Here is a 17221-nt window from a genome sequence, read left to right as displayed (position 1 = left end):
CTAATAGCTCGAGGTGAGGTGTCGGTGATGGTTTAGGGTTTAGGGGCCAGTTTTACATGCAGAGTGAGAAGTACAAACTGCACAGTATACCTCGGTGAAGATTTGATGCTTGATAATCAAGCTAGGGCGAGAGAACATAATAGAAATCTCATCTTTGTGAGACTTTCCTCACTCCAAATGACGTCAAATCTTCACCGAGGTGTACTGTGCAGTTCATACGTCTCACTCAGCATGTAAAACTGGCCCCTAAACCTAAGCCACCACCGACACTTCACCTCGAGCTATTAGCTGGCCCTCCTATAGGCATATAAATAGTTAAATACTATGAAGGCCTTATAAATAGTCTCTCCCCCCCCCCCACTTTGTGAAATAGAAAAAATAGTGGGAGGCAAAAATGTTTATTGCAATACTACCTATTCAAAATGCTATGCTGCCACACTGTGTGGTAATTCTAAAAATTACCTTAAACACACCCCTTTTTCTTACTGCGGGCGTTATGCGTGCGATATTATAGCATTTTGATGAATCTAGAGGTAAATTTGATAGCCAGCTAAGAAGAGCTTTTAGACTTATCCAGCTATCTCACTTATCTAGCTAAGTGGCACTTAATTTTTTAGACTTATCCGTCTATTTTACATAGCATGATATGTCCGAAAAGCGCTATTTAGATGGGCAAGTTGCACTTTTCAGATGCAGCCGACTAAGTAGTGCCTGCTGCTACTTATCTGGATACATTTAATTTTGTCTAACTAGTGCCAAAGGCACTATTTAGCCATATAAGTCAGAACTTTGCCAGATAACTGTGCCTAAATGATTATACCCATGTATTTGTCCTTCAAATTTTAAAGGGATAAGTAAGTAGATTTTACTTGCGTTATTTAGATGAATTTACTAAGTCTGCTTTTACACGAGCAAGTCTGGGGATTTTCTAATATGAGCACAGTAATGAAATAACCAGTTTTACCAATTAGTCTACCAGTTTGCCCAGTCTATTTGCAGCTCATGAAGACCCTTCTGGCTCATCAGCTTGAAGCCCCCTACATTTCACCCAGATCCCCAACCCAGTCATTTTTGCACTTTTACGATGTTTACGATCACTTACTCCTGATATTGAGTAGGAATAAATTTTGTAAGGTAACTTTATTCTGTTTTACAGCACAAGATCATAGATAATGGCTAAACATAATTCATTGAAATGATGCCTTTGGTGATACTATTTTAAGAAGATGACACTTGATTATAAATGATCTAACATCTTCCATTGTTGTGAAGAATTAATTTCCCCTGAAGAAGCTACTAGCAGAGGGTGAAACAAAGGATTTGTTGGGCTATTCAGAAAAAGTACTCCCTTTTTTTCAAAGTGGCCTAACTATGGGCATACTTGAAAAATTATTGTCTTTTGAGAGCATTTCTGGCTCTAGTGGCTGACATGAGAAAAATGATACCAAGAGATTGAAAAAGGTTGATGTACATTTTTGTGAACTGTCTTTAGATCTATGCTCTGGCTACAGAAAGGTGATAGGAAGTTTTTTGCTTACATAAATGTCTTTGATGATGTTGAAATTACACAGAACAATTTGGTAATTTAAAGACAAGGAACTGGAACAACTGAAATCTCGTATATAACAGAAGATTTTTTTGGATCATCACATGGAACTGTGATCATTATTCTAATTTTGGTTTAAAAAGTTCATGATGTATTGCTGACTTTTGCCTGAGTCAAATGTATGCAATTTGAAAATGTATTGGTTTTTATCGTGTTGTGAGTGATTAGCGATGAGTGTGATTGTTGATGTGTATGAGGATGCATGTTTTTACTTTATTTGTAATAGTTGTTCTGCCTTTAAACAAATGATGTATAAATAAAGAAAGTCTTATTAGATAGTACAGAGTGGGGTTCAACTAAATCGACAATTAAAGGTGAATTTTAAAAGCCCAGTGTGCAACAAAATCGGGAGATATGCACAGAAGTCGGGCTCATGTGCTCCCACCAAGTTTGCTCAGATGCATGCATATCTCGCTGTGTGAGACCGCACCTTGAATACTGTGTACAATTCTGGTCGCCGCATCTCAAAAAATATATAATTGCGATGGAGAAGGTACAGAGAAGGGCAACCAAAATGATAAGGAGAATGGAACAGCTCCCCTATGAGAAAAGACTAAAGAGGTTAGGACTTTTCAGCTTGGAGAAGAGACGGCTGAGGGGGGATATGATAGAGGCACGCCATGAAGTTAGCATATGGCACATTTAAAACTAATCGGAGAAAGTTATTTTTTACTCAACGCACAATTAAACTCTGGAATTTATTGCCAGACGATGTGGTTAGTGCAGTTAGTGTAGCTGTGTTTAAAAAAGGATTGGATAAGTTCTTGGAGGAGAAGTCCATTGCCTGCTATTAATTAAGTTGACTTAGAAAATAGCCACTGCTATTACTAGCAATGGTAACATGGAATAGACTTAGTTTTTGGGTACTTGCCAGGTTCTTATGGCCTGGATTGGCCACTGTTGGAAACAGGATGCTGGGCTTGGTCTGACCCAGTATGGCATGTTCTTATGTTCTTAGGGCGTGGTGTGGACGGGACATGAATGTTCCAGGGCATGGCCAAGAGACGTATGCATAAATACTTACATACCCTGGTCCACCCTGTGTAACTTTACTTTTGCTATGGAGGATGTGTAATTTAAAAAATAAAAGATATTAGCCATTTCTACTGAGTTTAAAGGGGTTTTTTTTGGGGGGGGGGGGGGGGGGGGAATGCAGGCAATCAAACCAAGGGAGTTTGGAGGACTTAGCTTTTAAATGGGCAAACGAACTGGTGAAACTAGCAATAGTGTGAATGCGTGCCCGTTACCTAGTTAAGTGCACGCCCACTAAAAATTGGGTGCATTTGTGTACACAACCAGGATGTTTTATAATGTGTGCACAACTTATAAAATTGCTGAATATCTAGGTACACACTGACGTACATGCGCCAAAGTGCGCCTGCGCACCGGTTTGAAAGTCGCCATCCCAGAGTGTATGTAACATTATTGTCCCCAAATTTAACAAATTTTCTTGCAAAAGTGCCAGAAGTGGTATACTTTACATATATACATATAAATATATATATATAGAGAGAGAGAGAGAGAGATGCAAATACTGACTGAATGAGAAATCTGGGTAAACTGGAGAATTGCAGGCTGAAGAATCAGGGAGTTCTTGATGACCTAGAGATAGACTGAGCAAACTGGTAGATTAAGGGCCGGATTTTCAAAAGGTTATGCGCGCCGGGCCTATTTTCAAAAGGCCCGGCAGCGCGCGTAAAGCCCCGGGACGTGTGTAAGTCCCAGGGCTTTAAAAAAGGGGCGGGGCGTGGGTGGGACAGTCCAGGGGCGGGGAGTGGGCGGGGCCAGTGGACTGCAACACAGAGGCCATTGTGCAACTTGCCCGGAGGCAGGCACAAAAGGTAGGATAAAACATTTGGGGGGGTTAGAGTAGGGCTAGGGGGGGAAAGTTTAGGGGAAGGGGTGGGAAGGACAGGCTAGGGGGAAGGGAAGTTCCCTCACAGGCTGCTCCGATTTCGGAGCGGTCTGGGAGGGAACGGAGGAAGGCAGCGCATGCAAGGTGCACAATTGTGCACCCCCTTGCGCGCGCCGACCCCAGATTTTATAACATGTGGGCGCCTGCGCGTGATTGTTATAAAATTGGGCCTATATGTGCGCGCGCCAGGTAGTGCGCGCACATATAGGCCGCATGCGCATGTTATAAAATCTACCCCTAAGTGGTCAAAATGGAATTTCCTTCATGTGTGCATGTTATATAATTTGATCATTTACACGTGTAACAGCCGTCAAATGCTAAGTAAAATATGTGAATTATATTTCCTCATGTAAATGATTAAAATTAGGAGCACAAATAAATGTGCACAGCAGATATCCGCCATGTAGATGTATGGATTTTTACTTATTTGGCTTAAGTGGTAGCAAAGCCCAATATGAAATACTTGTACTTGTATATGCACACATCCACATAGCTCGCACATGTTTTAAAGTTATCCTCATACTTTTTTATGTTCAATTTGTTTATTCACAACATCAGACGATAAATCCAAGTTGCCACAAGATACATAATGGACTGTGTTACATATAGCCTCATACTTTTTTATATGTGTAACTTTACTCAGATAAGTTATATCCTCCGAAGAGAAGGTGTATCTTTATACAGGTTAATATGTAAACGTTCTTTGGCATTTATCTATGAATTTTCAAAGTAAACTTACGCACATAAAGTTTGCTTTGAAAATTCAGGGTAAAGTCTGTACCTGGAAGGTGGACGCAGACTTTACCCCAATAGGCACATTTATAAAATTAACCTCTTCACGGTTTTCCTTGGTATCTGTATGTGATAGCTGCCATGTTATTCTTCCCATGTCTACTTGAGTCTCTTTTATTGCTTTATAAAATCTGTTTAATTTGCTGTTAAGGAGATTTAGATGATTTCTGTGAACAGGAAGTGTGATACAGTACAGACCATAAACCATACATTAAAGAAGACATATATGCAGTGGCATAAATTTAAATTAAAGACCCCACACAACAATTTTGGAACAGCAAGGTCCACCTCAGAAGATCTGGAAGTAGCTGCAAGTGAGCGCCTTTATTCTTTGGACCTCTCTACATTGCAGGAGCTGCTTTGACAGAATTTATGCCACTGTATATATGATACAATTCAACTGAAATCATGTTTTAGGGGCACTAATGCATTTTTTTTTATTGTTACCCTATATTAGTGAGACCTAAAATTGGTTTGTGAGCACTTTTGGAATGATGTTCTTTCATTCCGTCATATGGAGAGGTAACATATGTTAATTGTGAGTTGTGCAAGTGTTCATGGTAGCATTAATATTGCTATTGTGTATGTTAGATGTCATCTGTGCATGGCATGTTAATATTGGGCAGTTACTGATCACATCAACGCTGAAGTATCTTCTTGAAAATGTTCCCCAAAATGAATACAGTATCTATCATAATAATGCAGCGATGACACTTCTTTAGCATACTGTCATTGTAATCTGGATAAATGATAGATAGATAAAACTGGATCATTTTGTTAGCATTTCAGTTTTTTTCTCATTGTTTCCTATGAAGTTGGGCTATGAAAGAGAATATTTAAATGAGGCAAGGAGGCGACTGAAGTGTGGTCAAGTGTATTTGGCTTCTTGCCCTTAGTGTATTAAATAAATAATAAATACATTTTTTTTATTTTAAATTATTTAGAGCCTGCACTCTCCAAAGTTCGGGGTGGGGAAGAGATAAAACTTATATAAATTAAATGCCAACTAGTTTTGCACGGCAAGTGGAACAACATGTCAACAATCACGCTGCATGAACATGCGCAGAAACATATAAACAGTTTTGGTGGGCTCAATTGAGCGCTAGAGAGCTGCCAAGCGATGTACATTTCTGCAATATGTTTACTGCTTCTAGCTGTGTATACATAAAGAAATATTCGTACAAGGGGGGGCTGAGTTTAGGCATTAGCCTGTGTGGAGGCTGAGCTGATAAAAAAATACCTTTTCACCATGACCTTTTCTAAGGCTTGTCTAAAGATTTTTGAGTCCTTGAGGGAATATAGACTGCAGGAAGAAAATTCCACAATGTGGAACTGGCTATCGAGAGATCTCTTTCATAATGTGAGCATGCTCGATGTGCTTACTCAACTCAATTCTAGATGTTGTCAATGTCAAAAAAGCAACTCAGTCTACCCTGAAATGGATCAGGAAGTTCAAACATACTGTATGAATCTGATAATGTATATCTGATGGGGATGAAAGAGGTAGGGATGCAGTCTAAAAGTCCATATGAAGATGGTTTATTTGACTTTGTTAATACACGTAGGACCTCATATTTTTAAAATGTTGTATTAGATTATTTATATTTGGTAAATTCAACAAATATTTTTTGGCCTGAAGGTTTTCTAAGCTTGAGAGGCCTCATAACCAGATTCCTTTCATACTATATACTTCCAACATGCAAACAATAATGAAAACCAGGCATGAAAGAAAAGACACTTACATCTGTAGAGTTACCAGAGAATGAAGGCTCGCTTTCTTTCTGATCCAGGCAACAGACCCCATTTTCTTGAACTTGGCAAAAATCAGATTTCTAAAGAAAGGAAAGCTTGTTAAATTCAAATAAAGGCAGCAGAACACAGTCATGCAAAATACTGATGTCCACTGTGCTGTGTAATGTTGTTAACAATTCATAAAACATGTTTATTAAAAGAAATGTAAGCAGGGCAAAATAAATAACACTGTAACCTTGTGGCATCTCCTTTTTGTTTGCCCTTTCTGCCTTGGACTGATGGCAGGGTGCAATAAGAAAGTCAGAGTTCTTTCCTGATGGATCTCACTGTGGGTCATAGGGCAGATGTGGCCAGATCAGGAAAACAGAGGAGCAAAAAGTTCTTTGCATGTAAATGGACCCCATTAAATCCAATTCAGCATTAAAGGAATCAAATAATTTAGGGCTACAGTCTGACTGTTAGGAACCAGCAGATTCACTATCGGTGACAGTAGTTTCCTTGCAGTTTTTTTTTCCAGTAAAAACATACAAAATAGCATTTCATAACTGATATGTGGGACCAGGGCCATCAGAAGGGGTGAACAAAGTGCCTCACCCAATCCCTCTTAAGTTTCTGAGGTTCTGCATCACTCAAGTGCATTTTCTGTAAATAAACTACATTAGAGGCTAATTTTTTAAGAACTGTCAAAACGTTTGTACATTTCACTGGTGTGTGGATACCACAGACACTCCAAGACTCCAATTTCAGTGTCATTTTACTCATTCTTGGTCATGAATGATATTAAACATCCAAGATAAGTGAATATTGGAAAGTGAGCATCTCCTAAGGTGTCCACTAGTCCACATTTGTTCCTCTCCCATCAATAGATCCTCCTTCCAGCCTACACAACCAATTCTCATAATAATATTTCCCCTCCCCCACCCATTCCTCTCCCCCCCCCCAAACCCAACACCCCTATTAACCCAGAATTTCATCCAAAGTAGCAAGATCAGTACTGATGCTATAATCTCTCCAACCTGCCACTGTCTGCCTCCATACATCCCCGTAAGTGAGAAGTTAACTAACAGTAAAACTTTATTAGTAACTTCACTGCAAAGAATTATTCCTACTGAAGGAAGAACAGTGAATCTTAACTAGAACTTCATTTCACTTTTTCCAAACTCAACACTAATTTCTGAGAAAAGTGTAGCTCTGTGTTCCCAATGCAGAGCCCCCTCCATGTCCTAGAATGTTCCAAGCAGCACCAATTTGTAACAATGAGAGTTGCCAGTGCTGCACAGGGCAACTTGACTCTGCTTTCGCTGAATATAAGGAAGAAAAGCTCCATAACAAATCCAGAGCAAAGATAAAGCAGTAGACTTAATAAGGCATGAAACTTACAGGTAACAAACCATGCCTATGCATCATCCTAAAAGTCATCGATGCTTTATCCAGCACAATAAGGGCCGGATTTTAAAATCTTTGGGGTAGATTTTAAAAGAAGCGCGATCAGCCTACTTTTGCTTGCGCATCAGACTCAAGCAAAAGTACGCTGGATTTTAGTAGATACGCGCGGAGCCGCGCGTATCCACTAAAATCCTGGATCGGCGCACGCAAGGCTATCGATTTTGTATAGCCTGCGCGCGCCGAGCCGCGCTGCCTCCCCCCGTTCCCTCCAAGGCCGCTCCGAAATCAGAGCGGCCTCGGAGGGAACTTTCCTTTGCCCTCCCCTCACCTTACCCTCCCTTCCCCTACCTAACCCACCCACCCGGCCCTGTCTACACCCCCCCCTTACCTTTGTCGGGGGATTTACGCCTCCCGGAGGGAGACGTAAATCCCCGCGCGCCAGCGGGCCTGCTGCGCGCCGGGCCGCGACCTGGGGGCGGGTACGGAGGGCGCGGCCACGCCCCCGGGCCGTAGCCACGCCCCGTACCCGCCCCCAAAACGCTGCCGACACGCCCCCGCAACGCCACGCGCTCCGGCCCCGCCCCCCGACACGCCCCCCTCCGAGAACCCCGGGACGTACGCGAGTCCCGGGGCTCTGCGCGCGCCGGGAGGCCTATGTAAAATAGGCTTCCCGGCGCGCAGGGCCCTGCTCGCGTAAATCCGCCCGGTTTTGGGCGGATTTACGCGAGCAGGGCTCTGAAAATCCACCCCTTTATGCGCATAAATCGGGTTACGCGCGCCGGGCCTATTTTATAAAGGTCCTGCGATGCGTGTAAAGCTCCAGGACGTGCCTATTTTATAAAGGTCCTATGATGTGCTTAAAGCCCGGGGGCTTTAAAAAAGGGGCGGTCTGGGGGCAGGGCGGGGCCAGAGGCCTCGGCACAGCAGTCATTTGTCGTTCTGCCAGGGGATTGCCTGCGCATACCTTTGAAAATCTACCCCTATTTTGCTTAAATGCATAGGAAGCCTATAAAATGAGAAATAAAGTATATGGCCTCATGTTTCTGCCTTCATGGCGCCAATTAGGTGGAGCAGAGTCTTCAAGTAGTTATCGCTGCCATTCTTGCGTTTTCCAGATGAGTCACTAATTTAACTGCTTCTCCAACAGACTGGAACCACTGAGTACCCTCAGGAAGCATAACCCAAAGCTTAGCTGGGTATAGGAGTGCAAATCTCAAACCCAGAGCATGCAGCTATGAGCATACAGGCGAAAAATCTTTGCGTTGGACAGATAATTTAGGCGAAAAATCCTGGAACACAAAAATGTTCTTATTTTCATGGGACAACTTTTTACCAGATCTTAAGGCCTGCAAAATGTCCACTTTAGAGGTGAAACCCAAAAAACAAGCAATAATTACTCATAGTTGCTCTGCACATTCCCTTTTCACTCCTAGGTATGCACGCTCAATATGCAGAGGACCCCTCGCGGTTTTAGGACCCATCCCCGACACCAGCCAAGTCTCCATAAATTTTACTAAATCCTTCTCAAGCAGAGACTTGGGGAGACTGACAAAACATTAATTATTTCGCCGGGAGCAATTTTCTAGCTCCTCAAGTCTATCTTCTTGTTTTTGGACCGTCGCTTTCAAAGTGCCCATTCCTCTCCAGTTGCCATTATATCTTCTCGATTTGCGGATACTCTTTTTTTGAGTTCCCCAAATCGCGCCTTGTAGGTAGCCACAGATGCAGACACCTCCTCCAATTTATCTACTATTTTCTTAAATTCTGGCTCTAAAGCCACCACAACTGCTTGCTTCAGCTCCGTAATCTCCATCACATATAGCATCGGCTTTTCCAGGGCCTGGTATACCTTCGCCATCTTGCCATTTCCCGGCCTAGCTTTGTCTTTCTCTTTTTCAGCTGAGCTGACATACCTTGTATGGCCTCCAGAAATGCCAGCACCACTTCTAGCACCCGTCTGCTATTAGAGGATAGCCTAGTAAAAGGGATGGAAGCAGATGTGGCAGGGAGTTGAGAGGAGTGAAGGAAATCACATCCCTCTTCGCTTGAGGCATCACGTGATCTAACCCCCCTCATCTTTTTAATTCTCCTGCTAAAACATATTCTACTGTATCCTTCTGATATCTGTAATTTATTAAAATGTGATGGCTGAATTAAAATCAGAAGTTATATGGTCACCATACTGTGAAGCTTCTTTACTTTTCCACGTACTTTACAGAATGTCTTGCAGCCATCTATTATTGGTCTGTATCCAGTGCAGCGGCAGAGATTACCTAAGACAGAAAAACATGAAATTAGAAGTCACTCTGGCACTATGGGTTCTTTATATATATATGTGATCTTTATTAGGAATGACAGCATATAAATAAACAAATACATTTTTTACATATATATATATATATATATATACACACACACACACACACACAATATCTGGATTAGGTTCAGAAGGTGCTTCACCCATTCTGTGACTAACATTCTTAGGGGCCAAGTCAACCTTTGTGGCTATACCTATCCTTTGTGTAGAAGAGCTTCATGCATTGGAAAAAGTCAAACTAGCAAGCCATTTGTCACATAAAACCCCTCTTTTCAAGAGACAGTAAAGGTCAGAATTGCAGGCCCCACCCCCCCAGACAAAAAGAGCCCCACATATTCAAAGCTTCACATAATGAACTCCTAATTTTCATTAAAAATATCACTGTATTATAACTGCATCTGCCAAAATATTTTCTAGACAAGTTATTTGTATTTTTCTATTTCCTTGGTAAGAGTGTATTGTCCATGGTGTTAGTCTTCTCCAGAGAGTAATCCATTTTGAATTCAAAAGATGGGTGAAATGTGTTAAAAAAGCTGCAAAACTGATTAAGGGTCTCTGCTCTCTTAGTCCATAATATAAAATCATATGGTGTGAACTGAGGCACAATATGTTGTAAGGGTGGCTAGTAGAGCATATACAAGAGTCGCCCAGAAAATGGGTTACCGATATTTTTTTTCTATAATTAAAGTGTACATCAACAAAGACCACAGAAGATCTATTTACTAATCAGACAGCATAATCTGACAAAAAGATTATTTTCATGTTTTATAATCCAGTGAAGAATGTAAAGTTCTAGTGGCCATATTGATCCTGGAGAAAATGGGAATGTTCTTAGGTTGTGATACCGTTGTAGAAGACCAGCTCAAAAAATGTTGTAATATATGAGTTTTTGAGATCTCACAGGTTTCATCAGAAGAAGAGGCTTTTGAGGTCTTGAAAATTCATATAATTATAGGGACAATTTTGAAACTGCCGGGGGAGGCTAAAGGTCTGTGGGTAGACCCACAAGCTCATTTTCAAAGGGAAACTCCACAGGGAGTTTCTCTTTGGAAACATGGGTTGGCGGGGAACACGGGTACTTTTGTTCCCAGGAACTTTGCATTTGCTTTGAAACAGCTGAAATGTACATACATTAAAGTATACATGGGGATTTTAAAATAAAATCCCTGCACATACTTTCGCTCCTCTGACCTAATGCCACCCACTTTTCTCCACAGATAAAACTAGGAGTACTGTAAAACAGAATTAAGGCAGGCAGGAGTGAAATTTTCAAATGAAGTTTACCCACATACAAACTTTTGAAAATTGCCTTCTTAATGAGCACATTTACCTGACAGAGCCTCGGATATCTGGTGCATGGTGGGCTCGGGGTGGTTCCTCAGTAATGTGTACGTGGACATCACCATTCCAGGGGTGCAGAAACCGCACTGCGAGCCGTGAGCTTTGGCAATCCTTTCCTGCAACAATGAGCAATAGTAGGCTGATTGTTAAATGAAATTTAATTGATATTAAATCCTAATTTTTTAATTATATGCACCTTCATATAATAAAAATGTGATAATGATATAAACAGTAATAGATTCAATCTATTTATTTGTTTCTTCCATTTTACAAAACTCCATCTTACATGAGCTCAATAATATTTTTTCTCTATTTATACTATTAATTTCCAAAAGAAAATCCTAATGTCTGGAAGGGGAATTTGTTCAGCTTCTTGTGCTATTGTATTGTTTTTCCAGGCTATGATTTTTACCAGGGAGAAAACTCCCCCTCTTCCTCTTCTCTGACTTTTGCTGTTTTCCAAGTGTCCATTCATCTGAAGAGAAAGAAGAGGGCCTATTTTATGCTTTTGTATTTGTTCAAATTTATTAAGTTTGTATATTGTTTGTGTACCATTTTGAAGATAAATATTGATTTGTGGTATATTAAATATAATAAATAATAATAAAAGGAACAATTGGCTGAAGCAGTGGTTTTGTGGCCAGCAGAAAGGATAAAAATCTAGTTTTAGTGTTTTATAGGAGTCTTTGGAGAGCAGGAAATCTCCATCCATTTGTTCCGGTGAAAGGAGATGAGCAGATATGATCTGTTTAGAGAAAAGAGGGGAGGTATTGTGATATTGATAGTTTTCTTTAGAACATTATGGGGTGAATTTTCAAAACATTTACGTGTGTAAAATTAGCATGTACGTGCATAAGCAGCTTGCACTCACATACATGCCATTTTATCACATCAAAAGTACATATGCACTTTCGGTCTGGCGCATACATTTGCACATGCAAAAGGACAGTCTAGGAACATTCCAGGGCGAGACCATGAGTTATGAGCACAAGTTGCTATTTTTAAAGAGACTTACACGCATACATTTGACAACTGATTTGCATAATTTTGCATCTGCTAATTATCTTGTGCATTTGAAAACAGATTCTACTATGGTCTAATATTGCTTAGGTGGGAAGTCTGGGTGAACTGGGGGAAGTTCAGAGTGAAGAACTAGGATGGTCTCGATGACCTACAGAAGGGCTGGGTAAACTGGTGAAGGTTTTGGCAAACTGGTGATTTTAATTAAGCCTGTATGTTTTAAAATATATCGACTTCCATGCATAAAGCAGGGTTTTATGCGAGCAAGTTACAATTGTTTTTGCACACAAAATATACTTGCTTTCAATGCATAGCAAGTATTCACACCTAAGGAAACATATGCATGTAATTTAGGGGGTAGACATCTATTTTTTAATTTTATTTATGTAATTTATATTCTTCCTTCACATATATGTATTTTATAAACTGCACATACCTGATAAGCAGGTTACAAAAATACCCTGTAGTAGATCTCTGCACGGACATGTGTATAAGGGGCCATGGAGTTGTTTGAAAGTTACCAAATGTAGCCTTATGATTTAAAAAATAAATTGACTTAAAAGCAGTGGGGTCAATATTCAGATGGTTTGTCCAGCTAAGTTTAGGACTCAGCCAGACAAACCTCATGTTTTAAATTTTCTGCCACTCAACCACTTCAACTTATCTGGCTAAATGTTTAGTCAGATAAAAGTTAAGGAGATAAGTTGGAGATAACTTATTTGATATTCAGAGTTAGTTGGATAACTTATCTGGTTAACTTTGGTCATGCTGGAGAACAGTTCTAAAGTCAGCCAGATAAGTTGATCCAGCTAGTTAGGCCTTTATCCAGCAACATTCAGTGGGGCACCTAAACAGAAGAACTTCACTGAATATCCATGAAATTTATCTAGGTTTCTTTAGCTGGATCAACTGTCCACTCGCTGCACTGCTGAATACTAACCTCAGCAGGAATTTATTTCTGATCCTTTATAAATTGTTTTTTGCTCGTTCTAAATGTTAAAAATTGATATTGATTTACATGAGATTAGTTTTTCCAGATTTTATTTCCTGAGTTTATTTCTTTTGGACTAAGAAGAAACCTCTAGAACTAAACTGAATTTTGCATTGAATTTCTGGGTCTTCATTATGAATGGTAATTTTACTGAAGTTCAAATAAAGTTAAATGTTAACTGAAAGCCAACTATATATATAATGTAAAGGAACAAACTATCAACACGTTTATGGGCCAGTTGAATGCTCAGCTTATCTGAGTATGATTAACGTGCATGCACACTGATGGTAAAGCGCTCTGCTTCATCTAACATTCTGTTCCACAGGCTTCACCAACATTTTCTGATACCAGTAAACAGAACAATCGCTAGACAAAACTTGCTCCCCAGGCAAGGGTTGCTTTCAGTATGCTCTTTCCTTTTGAGTTTGTGTGCTTGTACACTCTCATACCGATTCTAAACGGCAGCTTGCTACAGGCCTGACTTGGCAACCTGGCCAGCCATCCTGCTTGCCCACCTCTTATGATGGCCCTGCTAGTAAAAATGGTGCAGTACATTTTCCCATATTCATTGCTGACTCAAGTAAAGATGGTACATGGGAGAAGTATTTGATTTACAACTTGACTCCTAGAACCTGAGTTGGCTGGGAATGCTATAAAGACAATGATCTCAACTTTCAAGGATATAGGTGATACTTGTATTGACCTAGTAAAGACACTTCCAACTCAGTTATTTTCACAGTCATAGTTCCAGCTCTTAATGCTGCTCAATGCCTTATTACCAGTCCCTCAGTTTTCCTGCCCATCTTGGGCAGTGCTGCCTCACCTCCTATGCAGTAGCATCAATTTACTTCCCTCGAGCCAATCGCTTTAAGTTACAAAGTCTTTCCAGCGATCCGTGGTGTCCCTACCCCACACTGCAAGCTTATTCTTATCTGTTAGTAGTTCAGAGGTCTCCTCCTGGCATTAATCTTCCATAGGCTTACCTTCGTGTAGCCCCTTCCTCTGGAAGGCTGAGTCTGCTTGTGCGTGCCTCTCCAGCTTCTCCTCTCCAGCCACGCTAAGGGAGAGAACCACATTTCCTCCTTCCCTTTTATTAACCCACCTATGCTTGTTTCGGTGGGACCTAGGCCCATCTGTATCCTAAAGCTGCCTATGGCCTCCCAGTCACTAAGCATGAAGGAGGTTGTAGTTTCCCCTCCTTCCATTCTGTCCTGCAAGTAGCCTTTGTTCACTTGATGCTATTGTAAGGAGAAGGTGAGTAAAGAAAGAGATAGGAATTTTTTTTAAACAACGAAAGCAAAAAAAGGATATGCTAATACCTCTGTATAAGTATTTGGTGACACCTCAGCAAAAACGCTAAGAGATGAGACTGACTGATTAAATATGTATACGCAAGAGGAAAAAAGAGATGGGGGATATCATAGAGATATTTAAATACCAGAAAGGTATTAACAATGCATGAGAAGCAAATCTTTTTCAATGAAAAGAGAAACCATAGATATTTGTAATGTAATGTATTTGTAATGTTTGGCTGGCCATAGTACAGTCCCGTAAGCAGCCACACTCAAAGGATGCCGCAAATCTTGCCAGCCATATGGACACTGCCACTGGCTCTCCCCAATGCTATATTCCTCTCTTCATGGCATGGATGCCTCTGTTCCTGTGTGCGCCATTAGGCATGATGGGCGCACACATCTCCTTTATGGGTCCCATGGCAGGAATTCCTTCTCAGTACTGCTGGATGACAACATGGAAGGCTGGGTATTTAAACCCCAGCTGTCCCGTTCACCGGCACTTCAACAACAGGTCCTCCTGCTCTGCAGTGCATGTTGCTATCTTCGCCTGATCCTGATCATTTCTCCAGACCCTATCCTCTGTCTTGCTTGCTCCATTTCTCATTCTTGCCTCACCTGTCCTTGTTTCCTCCTGTTCCTGCTCTCGCCTCTGCTTCCTTCTCTCCCTTGGCCTGACCTTTGTACTTGAACTCTGCCTGAATGCCACCAGCCGTGACTTCTGTTTGGAACCAGACTCAGCTTGAACGCTGCCTGCCCCATCTTCTACCTGGAACACGATTCTGCCTGAACACTGCCTGCCTTGACTATTGGTTTGTTTCCGGACATCCACTCTTCGCTCATTGGAACTTTGCCTAAGGCCTGCCGGCCCCAGAACCCAAGGGCTCAATCTGCGAGGAAAAGGGTTGGTAAAACTGAAGATCCGCTCCAGTTCCAGAGCATGTCTGCCTGCTGTCAGTGTGGGCCTAGTGGATTTGCCTGCTAAGCTGTGTCAATAAAGCCACAGTCCAAGAGCTCACTGTCTGTGACAGTACGAAGCTTCAAGGAGATAGGCTCAGGAATAATATTAAAAATAAATTTCAGAAAGAGTAGTGGATACCTAGAATGCCCTCCCAGAGGAGGTAGTGGAGACAAAAATGGTAGTACATTTCAAGAAAGTGTGGGATAAACAAAGAGGATCTCTGGAGATATGAGGATGGTAATGAATCACTTGAACATGTACAGAGTGGTGATTAAGCTCAGAGCAATAGGGTATGACTGCATTGTGCTTCCAAGAAGGCACTGGGGTAACCTGCATGGGGTGGTGGTTACAACTCTAAACAGCAGTGCATGATTAGATTTTAAGTACTGGGCAATTTGCATGAAGCAGTGGTTACAGCCCTAAATGAAAGTGATATGATTTTATTGAGCATTAGATAAAGAATTGTATCTGGATTTCCAGAGAGACGTCTTAGGAAATTAAACAGTTATGGGTCAGGGGGCAATGCACTATTGTGGATTGCGAACCGGTTAAAAAATTGAAAAGAGTAGGTCTAAATGGCAAATTTTCGCAGTGGACTGCCTGAGGGATCTGTTCTGGAACTACTGCTTTTTAATATATTTATAAACAATCTAGAAATAGGGACAAGTGAGATGATCAAATTTGCTGATGGCAAATTATTCAGAGTTGTTAAATAACAAGAGGATTGTGAGAATTTGCACGAGGACCTTGTAAAACTGAGAGACTGGGCATCAAATGGCAAATGAAATTTAATGTGAACAAGTGCAAAGTGATGCATTTAGGGAAGAGTAACCCAAATTATAGCTACACAATGCAAGATTCCACATTAGGAGTTACCATTCAGGAAAAGGATCTAGATACCTTCATTGATAATACGTTGAAATCTTCTGCTCAGTGTGCATCAACAGCCAAGAAAGCAAATAGAATGCTAGGGATTATTAGGAAAGGAATGGAGAATAAAACAGAGAATATCATAGAGCCTCTATATTTCTCCATGGTGCAACCACATCTTGAATATTGTGTGCAGTTCTGGTCAGCACATCACAAAAAAGATATAGCAGAATTAAAACAGGTACAGAGAAGGGCAACCAAAATAATAAAGGGGATGTAAAGATTCCCCTGTGAGGAAAGGCTAAAGATGTTAGGGCTCTTCAGCTTGGAGAAGAGATGGCTGAGCGGAGATATGATAGAGATCTATAAAATAACGAGTGGAATGGAACTAGTAAATGTTAACCGGTTGTTTACTCTTTCAAAGAGTACATAGACTAGGGGACACACAATGAAGTTACTAGGTGATACATTTAAAACTAATAAGAGAAAATATTTTTTTACCAATGCATAATTACATTTTGGAATTCGTTGCCAGAGTATGTGATAAAAGCTATTAGTGTAGCCATATTTAAAAAAAAGTTTGGACAAGTTCCTGGAGAAAAAGTCCATTAACAATAATTAAGGTGGACTTGGGAAATCCATTGCTTATCTCTGGGATAAGCAGCATGGAATCTATCTCTCCCTTGGAATCCTGACAGATACTTGTGACCTGGATTGGAAACAGGATACTGGTCTTGCTGACCCAGTATAACAAGTCTTATGTTTTCAACTGAATTATCCTACATAAAGCAGCAGTTACAACCCAAAATAACAGTGGTACAACAGCATCAGGCTTACAGAAGGCTGAGGTGACCTGCATGGAGGGACCATGATTAACCACCATATTTCAATGAGCATAGGGAAAGCAGATTTTTTGCAATAGTGGTAATTGTTGGGATTACAAAACTTGGCAATATGACATAGACAAGGGCCTATGTG

General features: G+C 40.9%; 1 protein-coding gene across 5 annotated transcripts in view; it reads right to left on the bottom strand.

The window, feature by feature from the left end:
• Positions 1–17221, bottom strand: part of LOC115093864 (aldehyde oxidase-like) — a 241379-nt gene that overhangs the window by 183443 nt on the left and 40715 nt on the right. For all 5 annotated transcript variants that reach the window (XR_003857428.1, XM_029606215.1, XM_029606213.1 and 2 more), the window contains exons 5-7: positions 11099–11225; positions 9663–9724; positions 6056–6145 (exon numbers count right to left, since the gene is read on the bottom strand). Coding sequence is in view for 4 of the 5 variants with exons in the window: in XM_029606215.1 (XP_029462075.1) it covers positions 6056–6145; positions 9663–9724; positions 11099–11225 (279 nt within the window). In the remaining variant the exon portion in view is untranslated. The remainder of the gene's footprint in view (positions 1–6055; positions 6146–9662; positions 9725–11098; positions 11226–17221) is intronic.

Source organism: Rhinatrema bivittatum, chromosome 6 (genome assembly GCF_901001135.1).
Source record: "Rhinatrema bivittatum chromosome 6, aRhiBiv1.1, whole genome shotgun sequence".
Lineage (NCBI taxonomy): Eukaryota > Metazoa > Chordata > Amphibia > Gymnophiona > Rhinatrematidae > Rhinatrema > Rhinatrema bivittatum.
This window is presented reverse-complemented; position numbering and strand designations above follow the sequence as displayed.